General features: G+C 47.3%; 1 protein-coding gene across 1 annotated transcript in view; it reads right to left on the reverse strand.

The window, feature by feature from the left end:
• Positions 1-19,259, reverse strand: part of pard3bb (par-3 family cell polarity regulator beta b) — a 218,717-nt gene that overhangs the window by 21,022 nt on the left and 178,436 nt on the right. Inside the window, exon 23 of the mRNA XM_008295178.1 lies at positions 1,320-1,396. Coding sequence (XP_008293400.1) covers positions 1,320-1,396 — 77 coding nt within the window. The remainder of the gene's footprint in view (positions 1-1,319; positions 1,397-19,259) is intronic.

Below are 19,259 nucleotides of genomic sequence, written 5' to 3' on the forward strand. Positions count from 1 at the left end.
CTCTCTCTCTCACACACACAAACAAACATTTGTTGGTCTGCCGAGGTGTCGGTTGTAAGAAACAACATAAAACGAGGTGAGAAGAAGCTCGTAGCAGCTACTCTGTGTTCTACTGTCTACATAAACACTTCTATTTCCACTTGAAGAAGTCGTATTTTTAGACAGGAGTTAAAGACGCGCTGATGCCGGCCCGTTACCAGAGCGCTTCAATACAATAATACAATAACAGTGTTCATCTCTGGAGTGTCATGCACAGAAAAAATACATAAGAAGAGAGACATGATGAAGGGGTGAGAAGCAAAGGGAGGAGAGAAGAGAAGGACTCAACAGAGTCTGGGGAGAAAGAAAATGTGGAGATTAAAGAGAGTGAAGAAAGACGGGAAGAGAAAGTGGCAACGTTACACATGAAAAATGAGATGCTGACAGACCTGCAGTGACTGATGACGGCTGGAGGCGTTACCGTGTTCAGATGGTCAGTGGACAGCTGTGGGTCTTAAGCTCATGTTAAAGGGGCTTTCACACCAGCGTGGTCATCCGAGGACAGAATGTTTATCTGGCTACATCAGAAAACATAACGAGAAATAAATGGAAGGAACTTTCAAGAACTGATGAACACACTCAGGAAACCGCTACTGGTCCCGTGTTGGCTAATGTTAGCCATATTTCATGCTGTCCAGGGAGGAAAACGATGCGATGCACAGAGAAAGCTGTGTGGTCGCGTTTCCATAGGTGACGGCCACGGCTACGTCTTCTGTGCAGCTCAGACATGATGCAGAAATGCTCAGTCGTACCCACAGACAAGCTAAAACACTTGAATGAAACAAACTGAGAACGTACAGCTATCAAGCATCAAACAGGAGTTCCTGACAACTTCTAGTGAAGCTTCCAGTGAAATTCATGGTAAAGTTAGTGACTGCTGCAAAAGCTGTTGAGTAATTTGAATTTGAGGGCTATTGTCAGCTGTACCAGCGGTTCAGTAACTGCTTGACTGACAGCCAACTAAACATGTGTTTCTCACTGATGCCAGCAGAGAAACAACACAAAGAAAACTTCTGATAAAGTACAAGCCAAAGTGAGTTTTGTCGGGGGAGCAGATCCGGGAGTCAGGGATCAGTTTCCAGGCCTGTCTGAGTGTGTGTTCCCCGGGGAGAGGGAAGGTGAGCTCCCTGCCTGAGACGGCGGCCTCCAGAGACCGCAGCAGGAATGACAGAATACGCAGATTTAATTAGAGGCAGAGGAGAGAAGAACAACACAGAAGACAGCCGACGGCGCCGTGTGCATGTTGGACCGTCTCCTACAAGGGAAGGAAAGAGCGGTACCTTGGTAAGGAGGCATACTGACGCTCCACCTCTTCGTATCGCGGTGACAGCCGATGGTCTGTCCCTCTGCCTGGCATCTGGCAAAGAAAAACAAACGCTTAGTCTGTGGGGGGAAGCAAAATCACGAGGTTCTGAAATCTCCCAGTCAAACTGCTGAAAATACACAATATATTACCCTGCCTTGGGTGTGAGTAAACTGCACAACTGTGAGTCTAAGCATGTGCAATGCACACCCATAAGCCCTTTGCTGTGTGTGTGTGTGATACAGGGTAATTTAGGACTGACAAAGGCCAGTTATTAGGGATTTAGAGCTAGAGTTTCGGTCTTCTGAGGTTGTTTGGGGGTAGAGAGGGTCTCCATCCTAGATTAGGTTACTTCAAAACAGGATGGAGTTGTCTCAGTCACACACACACACACACACACACACACACACACACACACACACAGTTACACACAACTGCGTCTCATCTCCATATTGGGTAAAAAAAAAAAGAAAAAAAGATTAAGTCAAGCTGCTGACAGTTCAATCTCTCCTGCTTCCTCATCTCACTGCTTCTCTCTTTAACCCTCACATCTCATTTTCTCTCCCTCCACTTATTCCCATTCCTCTCTCTTTGCCTCTTACACACACACACACACACACACACACACACACACACACAGTTTCTGTCTCAGAGCTTATCCCAGTCTATTCAGTGGGGAGATTCCAGCTGCCGTGGCGCTCCTAAAAGAAGCCGACTAAACCCCAAACAACAACACACTCCATGAACACACACACACGAGCGAGCAAACACACACTGATTGGCCACAACATTAAAACCACGTGTAGGTGCGCCGTGTGCCTCCAAAGCAGCTCTGACTGGTCGAGGTGTGGCCTCCACAAGACCTCTGAAGGTGTCTCTGAAGGTGTGCTGGGATAGCACACAGCGACATTAGCAGCAGAGCCTTCACGTTTGCGAGGCGAAGTTCCACGGACTTGTTTTTTCAGCACAACCCACAGATGCTTGATCGGATTGAGATCTGGGGAATTTGGAGGCCGAATCAATGGCTTAAACTCTGTGACACGTTCTTTAAAGCCAAGTGGCAACCCTCAGGACTGAAAATGAAGCCAATACCAAAAGTTACTCGAATGGCCAAAAGCAAGTCAGTCCCCACAGACCCCCACGTTGAAATGCCCAACTGTGCAGCAGAAATAAACATGCTGACAGCCTGGTGCAACAAAAGAAGAAGCTCATTTCTTACAGCTTAACATTATGTATAACATAAACAGTTTTGGATAAGCCAAGTGCTACGCAGTCACATCTAAAGGGTTTCCCCATCTCTATGTACAGACAGGACTCAAACCACTCCTGAACAGTTTTTGCAGTGTGGCAGAGAGGAAGATCCTGTTGAAAGAGATCACAGTCGTCTGGGAATGCTGTGACTATCAAGGGGTGTATGTACTGTACAATATTCAGGTAGGTGCCATGTGTCAAAGCACCATCCACTTCTGGTAGGTACTACCCACTGGTGATGGTTAGTACCCGCCACTTCTGGTAGGTACTACCCACTGGTGATGGATAGTACCCGCCACTTCTGGTAGGTACTACCCACTGGTAATGGATAGTACCCGCCACTTCTGGTAGGTACTACCCACTGCATACCAGGAACACTGCAAGAGTCCTGCTGTTTGAAATGCTCTGACCCAGTCGTCTAGCATCACATCCTGTCCCTTGTCAGAGTGGCTTAGATCCTCACATTGACTATTTTTTCCTTTTTCGACCACATCAGCTTCATAAAACCAGTGTTGACTTGCTGCCAAATATATTCAACTGCTTGACTGGTGTAGCTGTAAAGAGATAATCAGTGTTATACACCTCACCTGTCAGTGGTTTATTGTTGTGGTGATCATTATACACAAGCCGTTTTCTCTGAAAGCCACTGAATACTGTGAATAAGAGTCATTTTAATATAATGTGGGGTGACACAGTGACTCTCCATACGTGCTGAAGTTTAACAATAAAACCCGATACCTCCATTCAGTGTGTGTAATGTTGAGCCCATTAAATGTGGTTTGTCGCACCTTTATGACCACCGTGAAATGGTGCTTTTCTTGATAAGTGACATTTCTATCCGATAAAACTGTGTTATACATAACTATTTCTTGAAGTACACTGTTGTACCTCTGACAGGAAATTACTGCATGTCATCTGCACAATTTGGAGCCGTAATGTTTTGTAAAAGTCGCGTGTACGCCGTGTTCCCATACAGTAAAAAGAAGAATAAAATGTTGTAAACCCAGAAGAGCAGAACAGTGAAGTGTGTCCCCAGTGGTGGAGACAAAAGGCTGAAGGTTTTATAGAAAAACTAGGTTCTTCTTCTTCTTCTCTCCTCAAGGTGCTGAGAATTAGATATTACAGACCACAGCTTTTTCTTCTCTCTGCATTCCAGGGAATGATGCCAGAAGGCATATAAAACAGATTTGCTGGCCCTGCTTTCTTTTGAACACCTGTCTTTATAGCTTCAATATCTCAGGTAGAGAGACAGCGGGATATTAAGAGGGAATAGAGAGGTGGAGCGAAAGAATGAAAAGGCATTAGATGAAGAAGAAAGGAGGAAAGAGAGATAGAGTGAATGAGAAGTAAATGAGTTAGAGAGAGTAGGTGGGGAGATATAGAGAGGAGGAGGGATATTATGAAGCCATTGAGAAGTGGCAGAAGGAGAGAAAAGAGATGAGAGGTGAATTATAAAACAAGGAAGTGAATGGGGTGAAGACGAGGGCGACGGAGTGGGGAGGTGAAAGGGACACTAACGACACGATTTAAACAAGAAGGTAAAAGAGGAAACGAGAGGGGTGAGAGATGAGAGGGTGAATGACTGCATCCTCCGCTGGAGACCGAGAGAGATGAGTAAGGAGGAGAAGAAAATCAGAGATCCACGAGTAGAGGAGGGAGGAGAAAATAAATGAAAGGAGGAGGCAGGTGTCAGAGAGATGGAGGAAAGAAAGCAGCTGACAGGGACTAAGATCCGCCTTCTGGAATAACGCTGGCATCATTCTGTTCTGTTTCTTTATTGTTAGCAAAGACAAAAAATGTCCGTAAAAGAACGAATGCATGGGTTGATGCTCTTCTGCTCCAGTGTGTTTGTCTTTGTGTGTTTCTGAAGAACACATGCGATGCAACACAAACAGGTCAGCGCTTCATAAATGTGCAAGCAAATATCCTGATCTACTAATACTGACACAGACACACGAGCTTGATGGTGTGTAGCATGTGTAGGATGCTGGAAGCACAGTAAATATCATGTGATGTAAGCTCATGGTACATCACAGCACACATAAACATCTCCACAGGAATCTGCTGCTGTCGGCTGATCTGACGGCATCTCAATGCATCGGCTTCATGTCTCAAACAGCACCTTGGTCTCTTTTCCAGAAGAATGCAGTCGTACTAGGACGGACCACACAGTGACACTTTCAACATACACGAGTCTAAACTGTATGCCGACATTAATGGAGAGGCGTGAATCACCTGGAGCCATGCAGGAGACGCATTCGTCACATTTCAGAACCAATACTGGCTTAAAAACAGAAAGAGCAAAATACACATTAAAAAATAAAAACATGTCTTTGTCATTCACTTTCATACAATTTCACATCCATTACAGACTAAATGTCACAAAATAAATGAAAGCTTTACTGTGATGGATACAGATGCTGTCACAGCCCTGCTGGCCGAAACACAGCAGCCCAGGAGGCATGAAGCATCACAGGAGACGTTCTCATGGCAGCACTGGTCTAACCAAACTCCCACAATGCTCTCTGATGCGAACATGGAGCTGCCAGTCATCAGCTCCTTGGGTCGCTGCAGAGTCACACAGGAAGAAACTCCACCTGATGGTGAAACTCCACCTGATGGTGAAACCAGGTAATGCAGCTAATTAAAGGTCACATTATGAGCAGCAAACTTGATTCCTCGTTAACATGTGTGGTCTTGGTGAAACAAAAGCTGAAGTTTAGCTTGTTGTATGATCAGACCACAGCAGGATCCGTCGTCTCTCCAAGAAGTCACATTTACACATGGCACCACAACGGAGCTTCATTAATGAGTTATAACTGTCGGCTTCCCACCGCATCACACAGCTGACCTGCCACAAAGAGTCACAGTTAATAAACTGCAGTGAAATCATTTGCTACATTGCAAACCTCGACTTTATTTCTTGCTTACTAGTCATTACTATCTGTTGTATATCATTCCCTGTGTTGCCCGACCTGGCCTGTACCCTAACCCTGACTGCTGTGGCTCTCTCCATCGCTGCGTATGTCTGAATGGCAGCATGTAGCAGCTTTAACAGCCTGATGAAGCAGCAACGCTCCGCATCCCGTCTGACCAGGGCTCCCGGTCATCTGTGCCACCGCTGTGATACGCTGCTAGCATCACTTCAGAATGAAAACAAGAGCTCGACAGCTGCCACAGTAAACACGCCACAAGAAAGTCAACTGGTTTAAAGCGTGAATGCTTTTTTAGACTCGTAAACACATAAAGATGTCAGCCGCAGTGACAAAATCAGCTCGGCCTGTGTGGATGCAACAATATGCATACGGCTGAACTGAAGAATGCTTTTAACTGAAGATTTGGCAATCCCAAGAGCCACTCCGCCACAGCGAGAGGATTCCGCGGTTTATTTGTGAGCTGAGTGACTCTCAGACTCCGGCTAGAGCTGCCTGCATTCGTCCATCTGTAGCTGTGAGAGACACAGAGACAGGAAGGCTACATGCTAGCAGACAGCGGTGACAGGACTACAGGGCAGGCAAACACTGACAGCTGAGCTTGTGTGGGACAGACGGTACACACCCCTTGATTGTACCTGTCACACACACACACACACACACACACACACACACACACACACACACACACACACTAGCATGTGCACACAATCCATCTTTCCAGCACATAAACAAACAATCGTAATCTTTCTCTTTCGAGTGCAGCTACTGTACACAAACACACAGTCTCTGTCAAGCACGCAGCCCAACACACACTCTTCCTCCTCTCCAGGCGCGCACACACACACACACACACACTTAAACACACTCCCTCTCACTCACACAGGGCTGTGGCAGCAGTGTAGTGCACTGGTTGGGGTAATGGTCTAGTGAAAAACCATTTCACGGCATAGCGAGCAGAGGAGAGGCAGAGAGGAGAGCGCGGAAATCAAGCAGAAGAGAGTGATACTGAAGGGAGAGGGAGCACACACACACACACACACACACACACACACACACACACACACACACACACACACACACACACACACTGTAAGAGGGGCTCATCTCTCTCCTTTTAACAGACCCTTCAATTTTCCCATAAAACACACCACCCCATCACTTTCAGCACTGACACACACGCATAGCTTTCTCCCTCCACCTTACAGTTGTTTTTGGCCTACACACACACACACACTGTCCCATCATTTCCACTGCAGCAGTGTGAGGATGTCAGAGGGATTCAGATGGACGTGGAGGATCTGGTGGATGCATGCGGCCTGAATGAGGCCATGTAGTCCACATGTGAAGCGTCTCTTTCTCTGCTTGGTGTCGTCGTCTTGTGTACTCCATCAGATTTCATCCTGTCCTCCTCGTTCTCTCCCTGTCCAACACCCCATCTGTCCCTTCATTAACCAGCTCTTCCTAAGTGAAATACAAGGTTCCTCCGAGTCCTGTTCAATCTCCAGCTCTTACTGAACATGTCTCGTCTTGCTGCTACAGCTCTCTCCACCTCCCTTCCTCCTTCCCATCCATCTATCACTTCTGCCTGAATTCACGGCTCTCTCCTTCCATCTACCTCCATTTCTCTTTTGCATTTATGCCCTGATTGTCTCCTGTGGATCTGTCGGCGTCTTCAAAACCAGGCGTTTGGAAGGTCTGTGGATGAGCAAGAGACACGTCTTTCCTTCACTCCAATGTCACTTTCTCTTTGTGTAAATCAATAGACAAAGCCTCTGCTCCCTCTTTGTCCTCCTTCCATCTCGCCCCCCCTCCGCCTCCCACCCTGGTAGAAATCAATGAATGAGGGCAGGCTGGTTCTAATCCGTATCAGTCATATCGTTCTGCTCAGCCAGCACTTTGGGTCGACTCAATTAAAACAGCTCTCTGTGGTTCCTCTGTGTGTGTGTGTGTGTGTGTGTGTGTCACACCCTCTACCTGAAGCCTACACACACCGCAGTGTGTACAGTCGGCTGTAGACGTTGTGTTTGGATGACAGCCACCTGTCTGTGACCGCCAGCAGCACATCAGAACCAGCAGCCATCCTGATGTGTGTCACACAGTGAATGCAGCGTCTCTGTTGAATCCAACCATCAAAAATATGAATCTAAACGTGTTGGAAGTTTTCAGAGCACTTTAAATAAAACCGTCCTTCTCCCAGTTCTCACACATCAGACCAGATCCAGGCTTCCAGCAGGCCTCTGACTCCAAGGTTTAATCAGCGGATCGGCGCTCATTCTGGGAACCACCCAAACTATAAAATCAACGGCTGGCCGTTGCCTCGTGTCCAAACTGTGTGTGCACCAGGTGGACATTTAAAATGTCTGTGAGGTTTACATCTTTGTTCCAGTTCTGAAGACCAACAGACTGACGAGTCAGTGAGTCAATCAGCAGAAGTACCGGAGCGAGCGCCCTGGTTCAGCTCAATAGCTATGCTTCCACATGTCATACTTTTAAGAAGACCACATCAATATCTTCATCACTTTAATCAGGCTGCATTCTTACCGGGGGCCTCCACTACAGCAGTGTTTTCCCTGAGGCAAGCATATTTGTTGGATCTTGTCACGGCACACAGTGTATTGAGGCTGTTTCAGAGATGCCAGCGAGGTGACGAGGCTCTGGACATCTGTCCCACGCTGAGCGCTGGTGCTCCGAGTGTTTTTGTGGTTGCCTGGAGTTGGAAAGTGTTCAGCGTCGGGTAAAATGAAGCGCTCATTCCTACCACTGCTCCACAGCCATCCAATCACAGTGGAGAAGGTGTGGCGCTGCCCTCCTGTCACATCCCTCTAGCAGCCGAGATACTACTGCTGGGCTCTGACCGTCAAATGAATATGACAGAGTGGACTGGTTCTATGGTGGGTCTATCAGCTGATCGCTACAGCCCATTACTTCTGTGGATATTCCGTTTCTTAGCAACCAAAGCCTCTGAGCTGAAAACAAACCAAAACGCCTCCACAGCATCTCAAGCTCCCCCAGCTCTGCGTTTTCAGCTGGCAAAGAAAAACGCTTTGGTGGTGACACAAGCTGAGGACCAGCGTGTTCAGCTCATAAAGCTCATGGCCTGCTGTGATGAAGCTGCTTTTCTACATAGTTTCCCCCTTTATGTGCTTTATGTCGCAATCCACAGCCAAGACTACTCAACGTGAAAGAAAAAAACCCGACTAAGAATTAAACACCCATAAAACGCATTAGCCCATCATTCTAATGACACGTTATTACAAGGAGCTTCCAGCTTTCACACTGAATGAAAACTGCTTCAGGTCTCTGGAAAACCACAGCAACACCTTGCTGAGTGCTGGGAGCTGGATTCTGTCCCCAGTTCAATTTGAAACCCATTCTATGCCATGACTTCACCCCAAGCATGCTTCTAATACCGCATGGGGGTGTAGAAAGACTTAAATATACATCACACTGTAAAACAAAGGAATCCGTGACCACCATGAGTAATCACAGCCACGCTCCAGTGTGTCTGATAGATTAATGCAGCTTGTTCATCCACAGTGAGATCACTAATACGTCCCGTTGGTCTCCAGCGAGGCAGAAAACACGACGCCGGTCTCCTGTGTGAGCGAAGCTTCGGCTTTTCAAATGGCACACATCACAGAGGGTTCAGTCCTGCAGGCCTTTCTACTGGATCAGTTCTCTGCTGCTCTCTACATTCATGTCCATTCGTGGCCACATGTGATCTATTCATGGACACTTCCTCCTGTTTGTTCATCTCCGTCCACCTCCACCACAGTCTTTATGTGTCCTGCTCTATGTGACTCTCCATTCGTTCATCTCATACGGCGTGCCATCCCTCTCTCCATCCATTTATCCATCCATTCATTCTGGAGAAAGCAGTAATTGCAGCTGCTGGCGAAAAGCCATCCATTTTCTCAGGCTAATTACTACAGCCTCTTAACAGAGTAGCACTAAAGGGAAGAGAGTCGACAAGCACACTCACAAGAACATGCTTATTCACATTCACACACAAGTTCACCTCTGCACACACAAACAGCCGCACAAATGAGGTCTTTCCACAGTTCATCATTATTCTAATGAGTCTGCGTTGACCACACAGGAGACCGTCGCTCTGCTGCAGGATGTCGGGACTAAATCCTATTTATACCGCCGGAAGCGGGCCGTAAGAAATGCTTTCTAAAGAGTCATTCACAGCTTATATCTGTCTCGACCTGAAGAAATATATTTTGGGAAATATGCTCATTTGCTTTCTGGCACAGAGTTAGATGAGCAGATTGATGCCACTTCCAGTCGGTTAGCTCAGTACAAAGAGAAGCAGCGTGCCTGGCTCTGGCCAAGAGCTAATAAAGTCCATGTAGCAGAGCTGCAAGACTTTCAGATGAAAACAGAAACACAACATGCTAACTGGTGAACTGTCAGAGGACTCGGTTACTTTGGCCACGGCTGTCGCTAAGCTAGTAAAACCCTCTCCTGGCTGGAATCTCACATCCAAATGAAAACAGCTGCATCGATCTCAGTTTGAAGTGTTTAAGTATTTCATCAAAGAGAAAAATACAACTAAATATAGTAGTACCTGTATGTGACGAAGCCAGCTCAGAATTACTGATGTGAGTTTAATGATGAGATAATAAAGGTGAAGCTTTGTCTTTTATCTCTCAGCGTTACAACATACCTGATGTCAGCGCTATGATTCATCCGTGAGCAGGTAAACCTGTACTGTGGCTTACACCTGGCAGAGTGACTGCTGAGTCACTGCTATTGGTCACCAACCCCATGGACCTTCTGCAGACACCAGTTTGGTCACTTTGGGCTGTAAAACCTCCCTTTAGCTTTGTTTAGAAACGAGGAGCGGCAGCCGGAGAGCGATGGTGACAGAATAAAATAATCAGGGCAAATGCGCTTATTTGTTTACAGCACCAAAGAAACACCGAGCGTCTTCATTCTCAAACCTCTTCCTACTGAAATGTCAGCAAAGCACTAGAATAAAGGGCTAAGAATTAAGAATGGAGCACAGTTAAATGTCACAGCGCTGTTGAGCCTCTGGTACAATTAAGACCACAGAAGGTCAATTTTCCCCAAAGCACGCAGCTTAGAGCGTCTCCCGTGAATACAGCTATTAATACTACTTAATGCAAAGCGTATCCTGTTTACTTAGTGCAGGTGTGTGTGAGTGTGGAGGAGGCTGCATTAGCGCTGTGTGTCTGTTTATATGTGTATCAGTACGTAGACCCATCAATCAACATAAAACCTCTGTTTGTTAAATGGCATTTAAAAGTTATCACGCTGGCAGCATCCCAGCAAACTTGGAGCAGACGCACAGCAGCACTCATGCCGACACACAAGCAAGTTTGTTGGTGGAGGAGTTTGCATTGACTTATACTATTGGACTCAGAACAACCCTGGAGACAAACACAAGACGTGTAGTTACAGTCCAGGGCTTCAGCCTCACACCAGCCAGGAGCCAAGTCCAAACCCTCACCGGTACGGCAGCTTACGATCAGTTCATCTGCTAACAGCAAGAAGAAAGAGGACATGTACTGTTGTCATTCAGTTCTGGTCTAGGTTCTGTTCAGATCAGCTGTTTCCAAACAAATCAGGAGGAGTGAGCATCAAGTCATTCAAAAACTAGATGGTCCCACATCAGGTTTCTGTGACTGGCAGCAGGTCCTGATGGACCTACTGGACCTTATTCATCTTCTCTGGAGTCACAAACACACGACTGATGATGAACATTATTGGCTCAGATTGCCTCTGGACCTCAGATATCATTAATGGTGACGTATGTTTAACAGTGCAGGAGTTTTAAGATGGACTGCAGCACGAGGAGAAGCTTCAGGAGGTCTCCTCTGTAACCTCACACATGATCACAGTACAAAAGTGGAAAACGAGGCTGCACCGCTCACTCCAGGATAGCACTGAGACGACTGAGCCAGAAGGAGCTCTTGGGGATCCGGTGTGAACAGGACGGAGGCTGTGCTGCAGCAACTCTCTGTCAAGTCAAGATTACTTTGCAACGAGAAAAACAAAAGCACAAAGTGAAACAAGTCTGGGTGGCAACTGGTTCGGAGGACGCAGTCTTCAGTGATTTAAGCTTAAACGTCTGTGGCTACGGCATGGTGCTAAACGTTCTGCTGGACCACAGCTGCTCCAGGAGGAATGACTGGAACAGTCCAACACATCACTTCTGACAATCAGGGGTTCAGGAGGTTTGAGAATGGGTCTATAAAGCTGTCATGATATTAAATAATCACATCGGTTCAGAGCTAGACCAGATCTCTCCTGATTGTTGATGGGGGTAAAAATAAAGGGGGTAAATCTGCTCAGAGGTCCAGTAATCACATCCTGAATGTACACACAGAGGGACACACCTGCTCTTCAGTCTGTACTTCAGAGAACATCTTTGCACTCCCATGAAGACGTTCACTGTAAATAATGATCACCTTGTATGAACGTGGGCCATACATGCTCATGCAGGCTGGGTTTATGAACAGCTAGAAGAACAACGGGGGTTCAGTTTCTATACCAAAGTCACATGTGCCTCACTTTCACACCTCTGGTTCTTCACCTCTCACCAGAGCTCAGGTGGCAGCTTGCACACACACTTTCTACACCTTTTCCAAAGTTACCAGAATAACAAGGTGAGCGCACATGAACCGAACCAAACAGGTGAGCTGTGAAAGCATCGACAAGAAGAACCTATGCATACTTTTTGGGGTTTCGTTTTGGGAGGGGGACAACTTTTGGTTCCAAAATTGGACTCGAGTCCCCATTACGTGAATCTGTGAACGGGTTTTTGCTGTCAAGACAAAAAAAAACAAAAAAGCACACTTGCACAGCCATAGTGAGAAAAAAGTGTGATCCTGAAGAGCCCAACGGGAGCAGCTGTGCACTCCTCAGTTCAAAAGCAGCTGTTTTGGTAAGTGTGTGTATATTTTATATAGAATTATATATTTTAGGAAGAGAAGGCGAGGAAAGGGAGGGATGGATATGAAAGAGACGACGGAACCAGGGAGAGAGGGAGATGGGGATAAATAAATGATAGTAAGAGGGAAGGTAAGGCGATAGCACAGAGGATAGGATTAGTCTCTGCTGCAAAGCCTGAGGAGAAACACACACACACACACACACACACACACACACACACACACACACACACACCACAGACTATTTGTGTAGGCTCACACTATACTTTTAATACACTTCCATGCAACGACACACACACATATTACACATTCAGTAAAATATTAGCTGGAACAGACACCAGACCACACACACATTTAGCAGCGACACACACACACACACACACACACTCAGGTTTATCCAATCCGTAGTGTTCTTAACAGTTAAGCTCGTCCTTGAAAGTGCAAGGTGGGAAGTTGATAAGAGGACAGAAAGAGAGGAGAGAGTCCGGGGTGATGGCGTCTACAGAGGGACAGAGGGGAGGATGAGGAGATGGGAGCCAGAAGTGAAGGAAGATAATTTGGTTTGCTCTAAGCCCCCTCCCTGCCACCAGATAGTACATCCCTCTACCCCCCACTCACATCTCTGTCTCCTTTTCTCTCCCCCAAACTTCCCGACTTAAAAAAAGTTCCCCTTTGAGGATTAGGCGGAACAAAGAAAGGTGAATTCCAAGGAAGCCTCAGAGTGGAGGAGAGCAGAGGAGGCAGGTTAAAGGGGAGACGCTCACCTGACAGACGCTCACCTGACGGCCACGATGGCAGGAAATGTTTTACCTGCTCTGCCGTTTTTATAGAAGTCAGTGCCTGAGGCAGGAGAATCTGTGCTGGGTTTGTGTGTCAGTGGATTTTCACATTATTTATCTATTTCTCTGTGATATCTCAGGAGCAAGACTTAGCATAAGAGCATAAGCACATAAGAGCAGCAGCGCCACAGTTCTGCTGCGTGCACCACACAACGTATGTGCATGTACACAATCTGAACACAGGAGCAAAGAAAACAGGTTCAGTGTGTGTGTGTGTGTGTGTGTGTGTGTGTGTGTGAGACTGGGAGCAGGTGGCTCCAGCAGCAGGTTAGATGGAGCTGTAATAGGATGAAAGTGGCACTTTTCCCTTCTGCCTCTCGCACACGCTCAGTTCCTCTTTCAGATGATTGGCTCCAGTCGGGGGGTAGCGGCGGCCGAGGAGTCTTTTGGGTCTTTCCTATATTTCTTATATTTTTTATTCCTTCTAATTTCATGAAAGTCTTGACCTGCTCCCTCCTGTGGTCTCCTCTGTCACACTGTTCCAGCCTCAACATGCTTCATACCTCCTTCCTTTCCTGCTACACTGCTCTGTTTCTGTCTCATCTCTCTGCTTTTTCTTTCATTTCTCTTGAACCCCCCCTGCAGTTCCACCTAGGCTAATATTTCAGTCCAGGTAGCAGTGGGGCTGTAAGCTTAACATCCTATTACCACTGCAAGTGGATAAGAGATCTTATCCTCAAATTTAAAATACATTTCAAACCGAAAAAAAAAAAAAAAAGTTTAATCTAAACTGGGACCTGCTATCACTTTATTACACTGACTAAAACTACAAAACAGCTCATTAGAAGCCAGGATGTGCTGTGATAAGGGTCTTTTTACATTAATAATGTCAGATTCAGCCTGTCTTTGGATTGAGATCAGATGAACTCGTACCTACATCCTTTTAATAAAAAGGTCAAAATGCCATTTTTAAAATACAATAGAGTCAAAACGTGAGTGAAGCGATCCAGTACTGAACATCTGTTTACGTGCTGAGTGCCCCACGGTGGGCACATGTGAAAGGACGATACAGGCTGAGCACAGGAAAAAAAGGAGGAGAGAGGAATGGACAAAGAAGTGTGGAAAATGGAGGCAATATTTGCTTTTGTGCTCGATGTCATGCTTTGGATGGAGGCAGGAATCCACTGGCTACGCTGCGCCTTTGTTCAGTACGTGGACCTGAATGCATGAACACATATGTACACATGTACAGGCGTCCCGACACACAGCCAGCGGCGGCTGCTCTCTCTGTGGGTCTTAAACAGAAATGCACACACAGCGATGAAGTCTTTAAACTTTAAGTCCTTTCCCACCTATATTCTATGACCCCTGAGAAACCTGCTCTCTCCTAACAGCCGAGTTGTTCCAGAAACTGAGCAGGAATGGACGCTCTGGCCCTCCTGAAACGCACGCTTTACCTGTTTCAAATTGGAGGAGCTGGGCTCATGAAGTGTGGTGGTGGTTCTATAACGGCAGCACAAAGAGAACATCGCTGAAAAGTTTTCATTTTTCTGAAAGCTGTGACCTGGCTGAATGGGTCAGGTATTACTTTCAGCACAAGAACACCATCGTGGAAATGGAGACGGGCGTTTTCTTGCAGACACCAGCAGTCTCCTGCAGACCGACCAGGATGTGGACTTAGCTGGAGCCCAGGTGGGGTCGAAGGGGGATGGGCAGAGGAGGAGCACAGGACTGGAGAAAGCAGGACGGCTGGGAAAGAAAGAAATCTAAGAAGAGAGCAAGACGGGGATTAGAAACCCCCTGAAAGGCAGTCACTTAATTTCCTGACTGAGGTGGCTATGATTATCTCCTGGGTGGGAATGGAACGTTTGATGTCCTGGGACCAGACTAATCCCTGGTGACTAACCTCCACCTCTCATTTCCTCTGGATTAGCTTACTCTGCTACTTAATAAGAAAAAGTTGGAGGTGGATCAATATTACCTACAGTGAAGGAAGACAGATGGAGATTGTTTCCTTCTTCTGCGGCTGTGGAGACCGTCCTCACCACAAAAATGACAACATTTGTCGTTTGTCCACCTCACCTATGCCTCCTAACAAAGGCCTCTTGTGGATCTGTGAGTAACAGCAGTGAAGTAGTGTGATGTTGTTACGGTGCCAGAAAACCTTGGAGGGAGAAGACTGAGGCCTGCGATGGGGAAGACGTTACAGAGGAAACCAGTGTTTGTGGTGTCTCACCAGTTGCATGCCAGTTCCTCTGTCAGTGAGCTAAGTTAGAGAACTAGCAAGTCCTGATGCTAGTCATGAGATAACTCTGAAAAGCATTTTGTGTTTGACACCACAGACAAAAACAACCACGGATGAAGGTAAGGATGCTGTTGCTGTCGTACAGTAACTGTCAGAGGCTCTGCAGCTCAACAGCAGCATCATGAAGGTGGAAAGAGCAGCAGCGCTACCAGGGAAGCAGACTGATGACTGATCACTCAGAAACAGAAGGCCACGCCCACAACCTAGGTCACCTTCTGTCATTCTGGAAACGTACAAACTGAGCTTTGTAACGCCGGTTTTTGTCCTCTATATGTGCAGCATCATGGCTACGCTGTGACTAAATGAGATGATGACGCAGTAAATGGGTGACAACAGCCTCCTGAGTCTTCTAGCAGACGGGAGATGTGCCTACAGCCCCGTACGAACGGGAATGATGCGTGATGATGTCACGTACTGATGGTATGATGACATCTGAAACGACATGTTAGAGGACTCGTTGCAGGACTTGTTGGAGGACTTGGAGGACTTGTTGGAGGACTTGTTGGAGGACTTGGAGGACTTGTTGCATCCCGTCCTGTGTCTGGGGGACACGTAGATCTGAGGGTTGAATGAACTACAGGAGGACGTGAGTGTCGAGGCTGAAGCCAAACAGGAACCTTCATGCAGCGTTTTCGTTGGTCGGTGTCGCGGCTCAACTCGGCGGACGGACCCACGGACAGCAGACTGTGACTCCAGCCGGTCTGGTTTGATGAATGTGAAGCTGAAGGTGACACAGTGCCTCCAACAGTTCAGTCCCTCATCACTGATTCACACGAGGACTTGCTGCACACACACTTTGACTAAAAAGCTGCAAATTAACCAACAATTTCTCAGAAAAGCTGTTGCCAAATTATGTTCAACAGTCTTTTGCAGATTTTTTTTTTTCTCACCAGACTTTTCTCAAGAGGGAAAGCCTGAAGTGTTGCCAGGTTACCGGCCAATCTGACCAATGACATGTCACTTGACCCTTTCCTCGGCCAATGCCCTGTCTCCGACAACCGGCTGGGCCCCAGCTGGCCAATTAGCTCGCCTCTTAGTGTGGAGTTCGGCCAATGAAAAGCCCCAGGAGACTTCTGTTCAGCTGAACTCACAGATGGGAGGACAGAGAGGGAGCGAGGAGGAGTGTGTGTGTGTGTGTGTGAGGGAGGAAGAGGCTGTGAGGGACTTGGCCTGAGTTCCCAAACACCATTGAGACATCTTCACTGAAGAGGTTGGCTAGTTTTGAGTTAGCAGTTGGAAACAAACCTCTGAAAAGGACCAATGGGAGAATTTCATTGCAAGTAGAAGAGATAAAACGGAACCAAACTGCTAGCCTGCCACATGCCGTTTATACAAAGAAGACCACCTTGTAGAGACAGGAAGTGACCTCACAGGGCGTGAAGCAGTTCAAAACAAGCACATTGTGAAGCTCACGACAGTTTGACTGGAGTTCAACATGCAGCCTGTGTGGCTGCTGCACATGATGTGTTCCACACAACAAGCTCCAGCTGCTGCTCACACACTCTTTAAAAAGAATGAAGACGTTTAGGGCCGGCCAGTGTTTACTGTCCGTCACGCCTAATGTAATGAGGAGCTCTGAAAATCAACCAGAGTCTGAAATAAAACGGCCAAAACCTGGTGATCTGGACGGAGAAGGTCGACCCAAACACAGCAGAACCACTTTAAGGCTGTCTCTGTTCACCAGTTAAACTGGATCACAGTGAAGCATGTGTGTGTTTTATGTCACACACACACACACACACACACACACACACAGGAGCCCCCCTCCTTCTCCTCCTTCTCCTCATGTGACTTGAACTTCTGGACAGCTCACACTGAAGTGTTTCAGTTCTACTTTCAGTTTGCTGTGGATGCCAGAGGACAGGAATGAACAAGACCAACACCTCCAGAAATAGAACAAACAGGTCAAACAAGCAGAACTAAACGTGTGTTTCATGTGAGTGGTCTGTTGCATTCCTTCATATGTGCTTCATATGATGCTGTACACGCATGAAGCATTCATGCAGAGCAAAGTTGGAGAAGCTGAACAGACTACGTTCTCCTGCAGGCGGTTCAGAGCTGCTGAGGAGTCACTACTGACTAAATTATGGCCGCTGACAATGATTCCTGCAAGTGACCACAAGCCCACATTTCTATTAGAAACACAGAAGCGGCTGGGTGGCAGACACGCCGTATATAAACCTGAGCTTTAAAGTGCTCAACAGCAGCACAGAGGTGTGTTTGTGCCCTGATGTTCCTCAACATCTTCCTCTCCTCGGCTTTCCACGACACATTTTTAGTTCTCAGTGAGACTCTCGGTGTGTCGCTCTCTCGCTCAGTCTCTTCTGACATCTCTTGAGTTTCCTAAAGCTGCTCTTGCTGCCAAACTCCCCGACTTGTACGACTGTAGCCCAGCTCCCTCCTCTCCTCCCCGTCTTCCAGTGTTCCTTATCTATCAGATGACTCACCACATTTCAGCATCAGATATTTTTCTGTCTGAAGCTCAAGAGCTGCTTGCTGCTTTAAGAATAGCACACAATCTCCAAATACACACACGCCTGCTTTATCTTTGCCTGCTCAACAACAGTCTGTATGCAGCGTGCACAGGTACACACACTGGTACGTAGAGGTGTGTGTGTCCTCGACAACACAGCTGAGCCAACAATCTAGAAAAAAAACAACAAAAAAAACATGTACACACACGCACGAACAAACATACCCGCACACACGTGCACACATTTGGCTATCTGTCCTGTCCACAGCGCAGTGGCCAGTGGTGATAACACTGTCCACTGGACCACAACTCATCACTCTGTACACACACACCTGGTCAGGGCTCTGTGTGTGTGTGTGTGTGTGTGTGTGTGTGTGTGTGTGTGTGTGTTGGAATCTCCTCAAAGCCTGAATGGAAGTCATGAGAGCTGAGCAGAAATCTAAATGTGATCCTTCGTAACGACATCAGAACCGAGCAGCTTCACTTGAAAGCACAAACACACGAGACGGACACACCGAGGCCACGCCCACACCGAGGCCACGCCCACACCGAGGCCACGCCCACACACAGGGTGTCCAAGAATGTCCCTCCACACAGACTACGTGAGCAGCATTAGTCCAGCCGTCTGAGGCCAACGCGCTGCAACAACAGAGGCTTTCACACTGAATTCTGCTCCTGCACGTGATGTCCACATGGCCGGGTGTCCACTCCACGCAGCAACACATCTGGATCACTGGAGCAAAAACTCACATGATCACAGTCTCTTGCTCGCTCGCTCTCAGGTAAAGGTCAGGTGTAATCAGATGTCTTTTGTTCCTCCTTGGCTACAGCACGGCTACATCTGGACCTCTCACCAAACACACACATCCACAGACCTACATGTCGTTTTACTGCTGTGACCAACACACATGGTGACACCTCATCTGCAGGGTCAGACGTGAGCAGATGCACGTCTACGTCATGTTCCTGGAGGCTGGTGGACACCTCAGACATGACACCAGAGCAAATTCAAGCACACACACATGCCAGACACACTCATGTTCAGGCAGTCTGAAGCTGCTGTTGCACCGACATGTGTTGGAGCTGTGGGAGGACAGCGGAGCAGGTGGAGCATGCTTAGTCTCCCATCATTATCATTTCCCACGTGCACTCACACACCAACCTTGTTTCCAAGGCGTCAAAGCAGCCGGCGTCTGAGAAATACAAACGGTCTCCTTCAGCGTCGGCACCACCGGCATCAACGTTCAGTG

This window comes from Stegastes partitus, unplaced genomic scaffold, assembly GCF_000690725.1.
Source record: "Stegastes partitus isolate 25-593 unplaced genomic scaffold, Stegastes_partitus-1.0.2 Scaffold1028, whole genome shotgun sequence".
Lineage (NCBI taxonomy): Eukaryota > Metazoa > Chordata > Actinopteri > Pomacentridae > Stegastes > Stegastes partitus.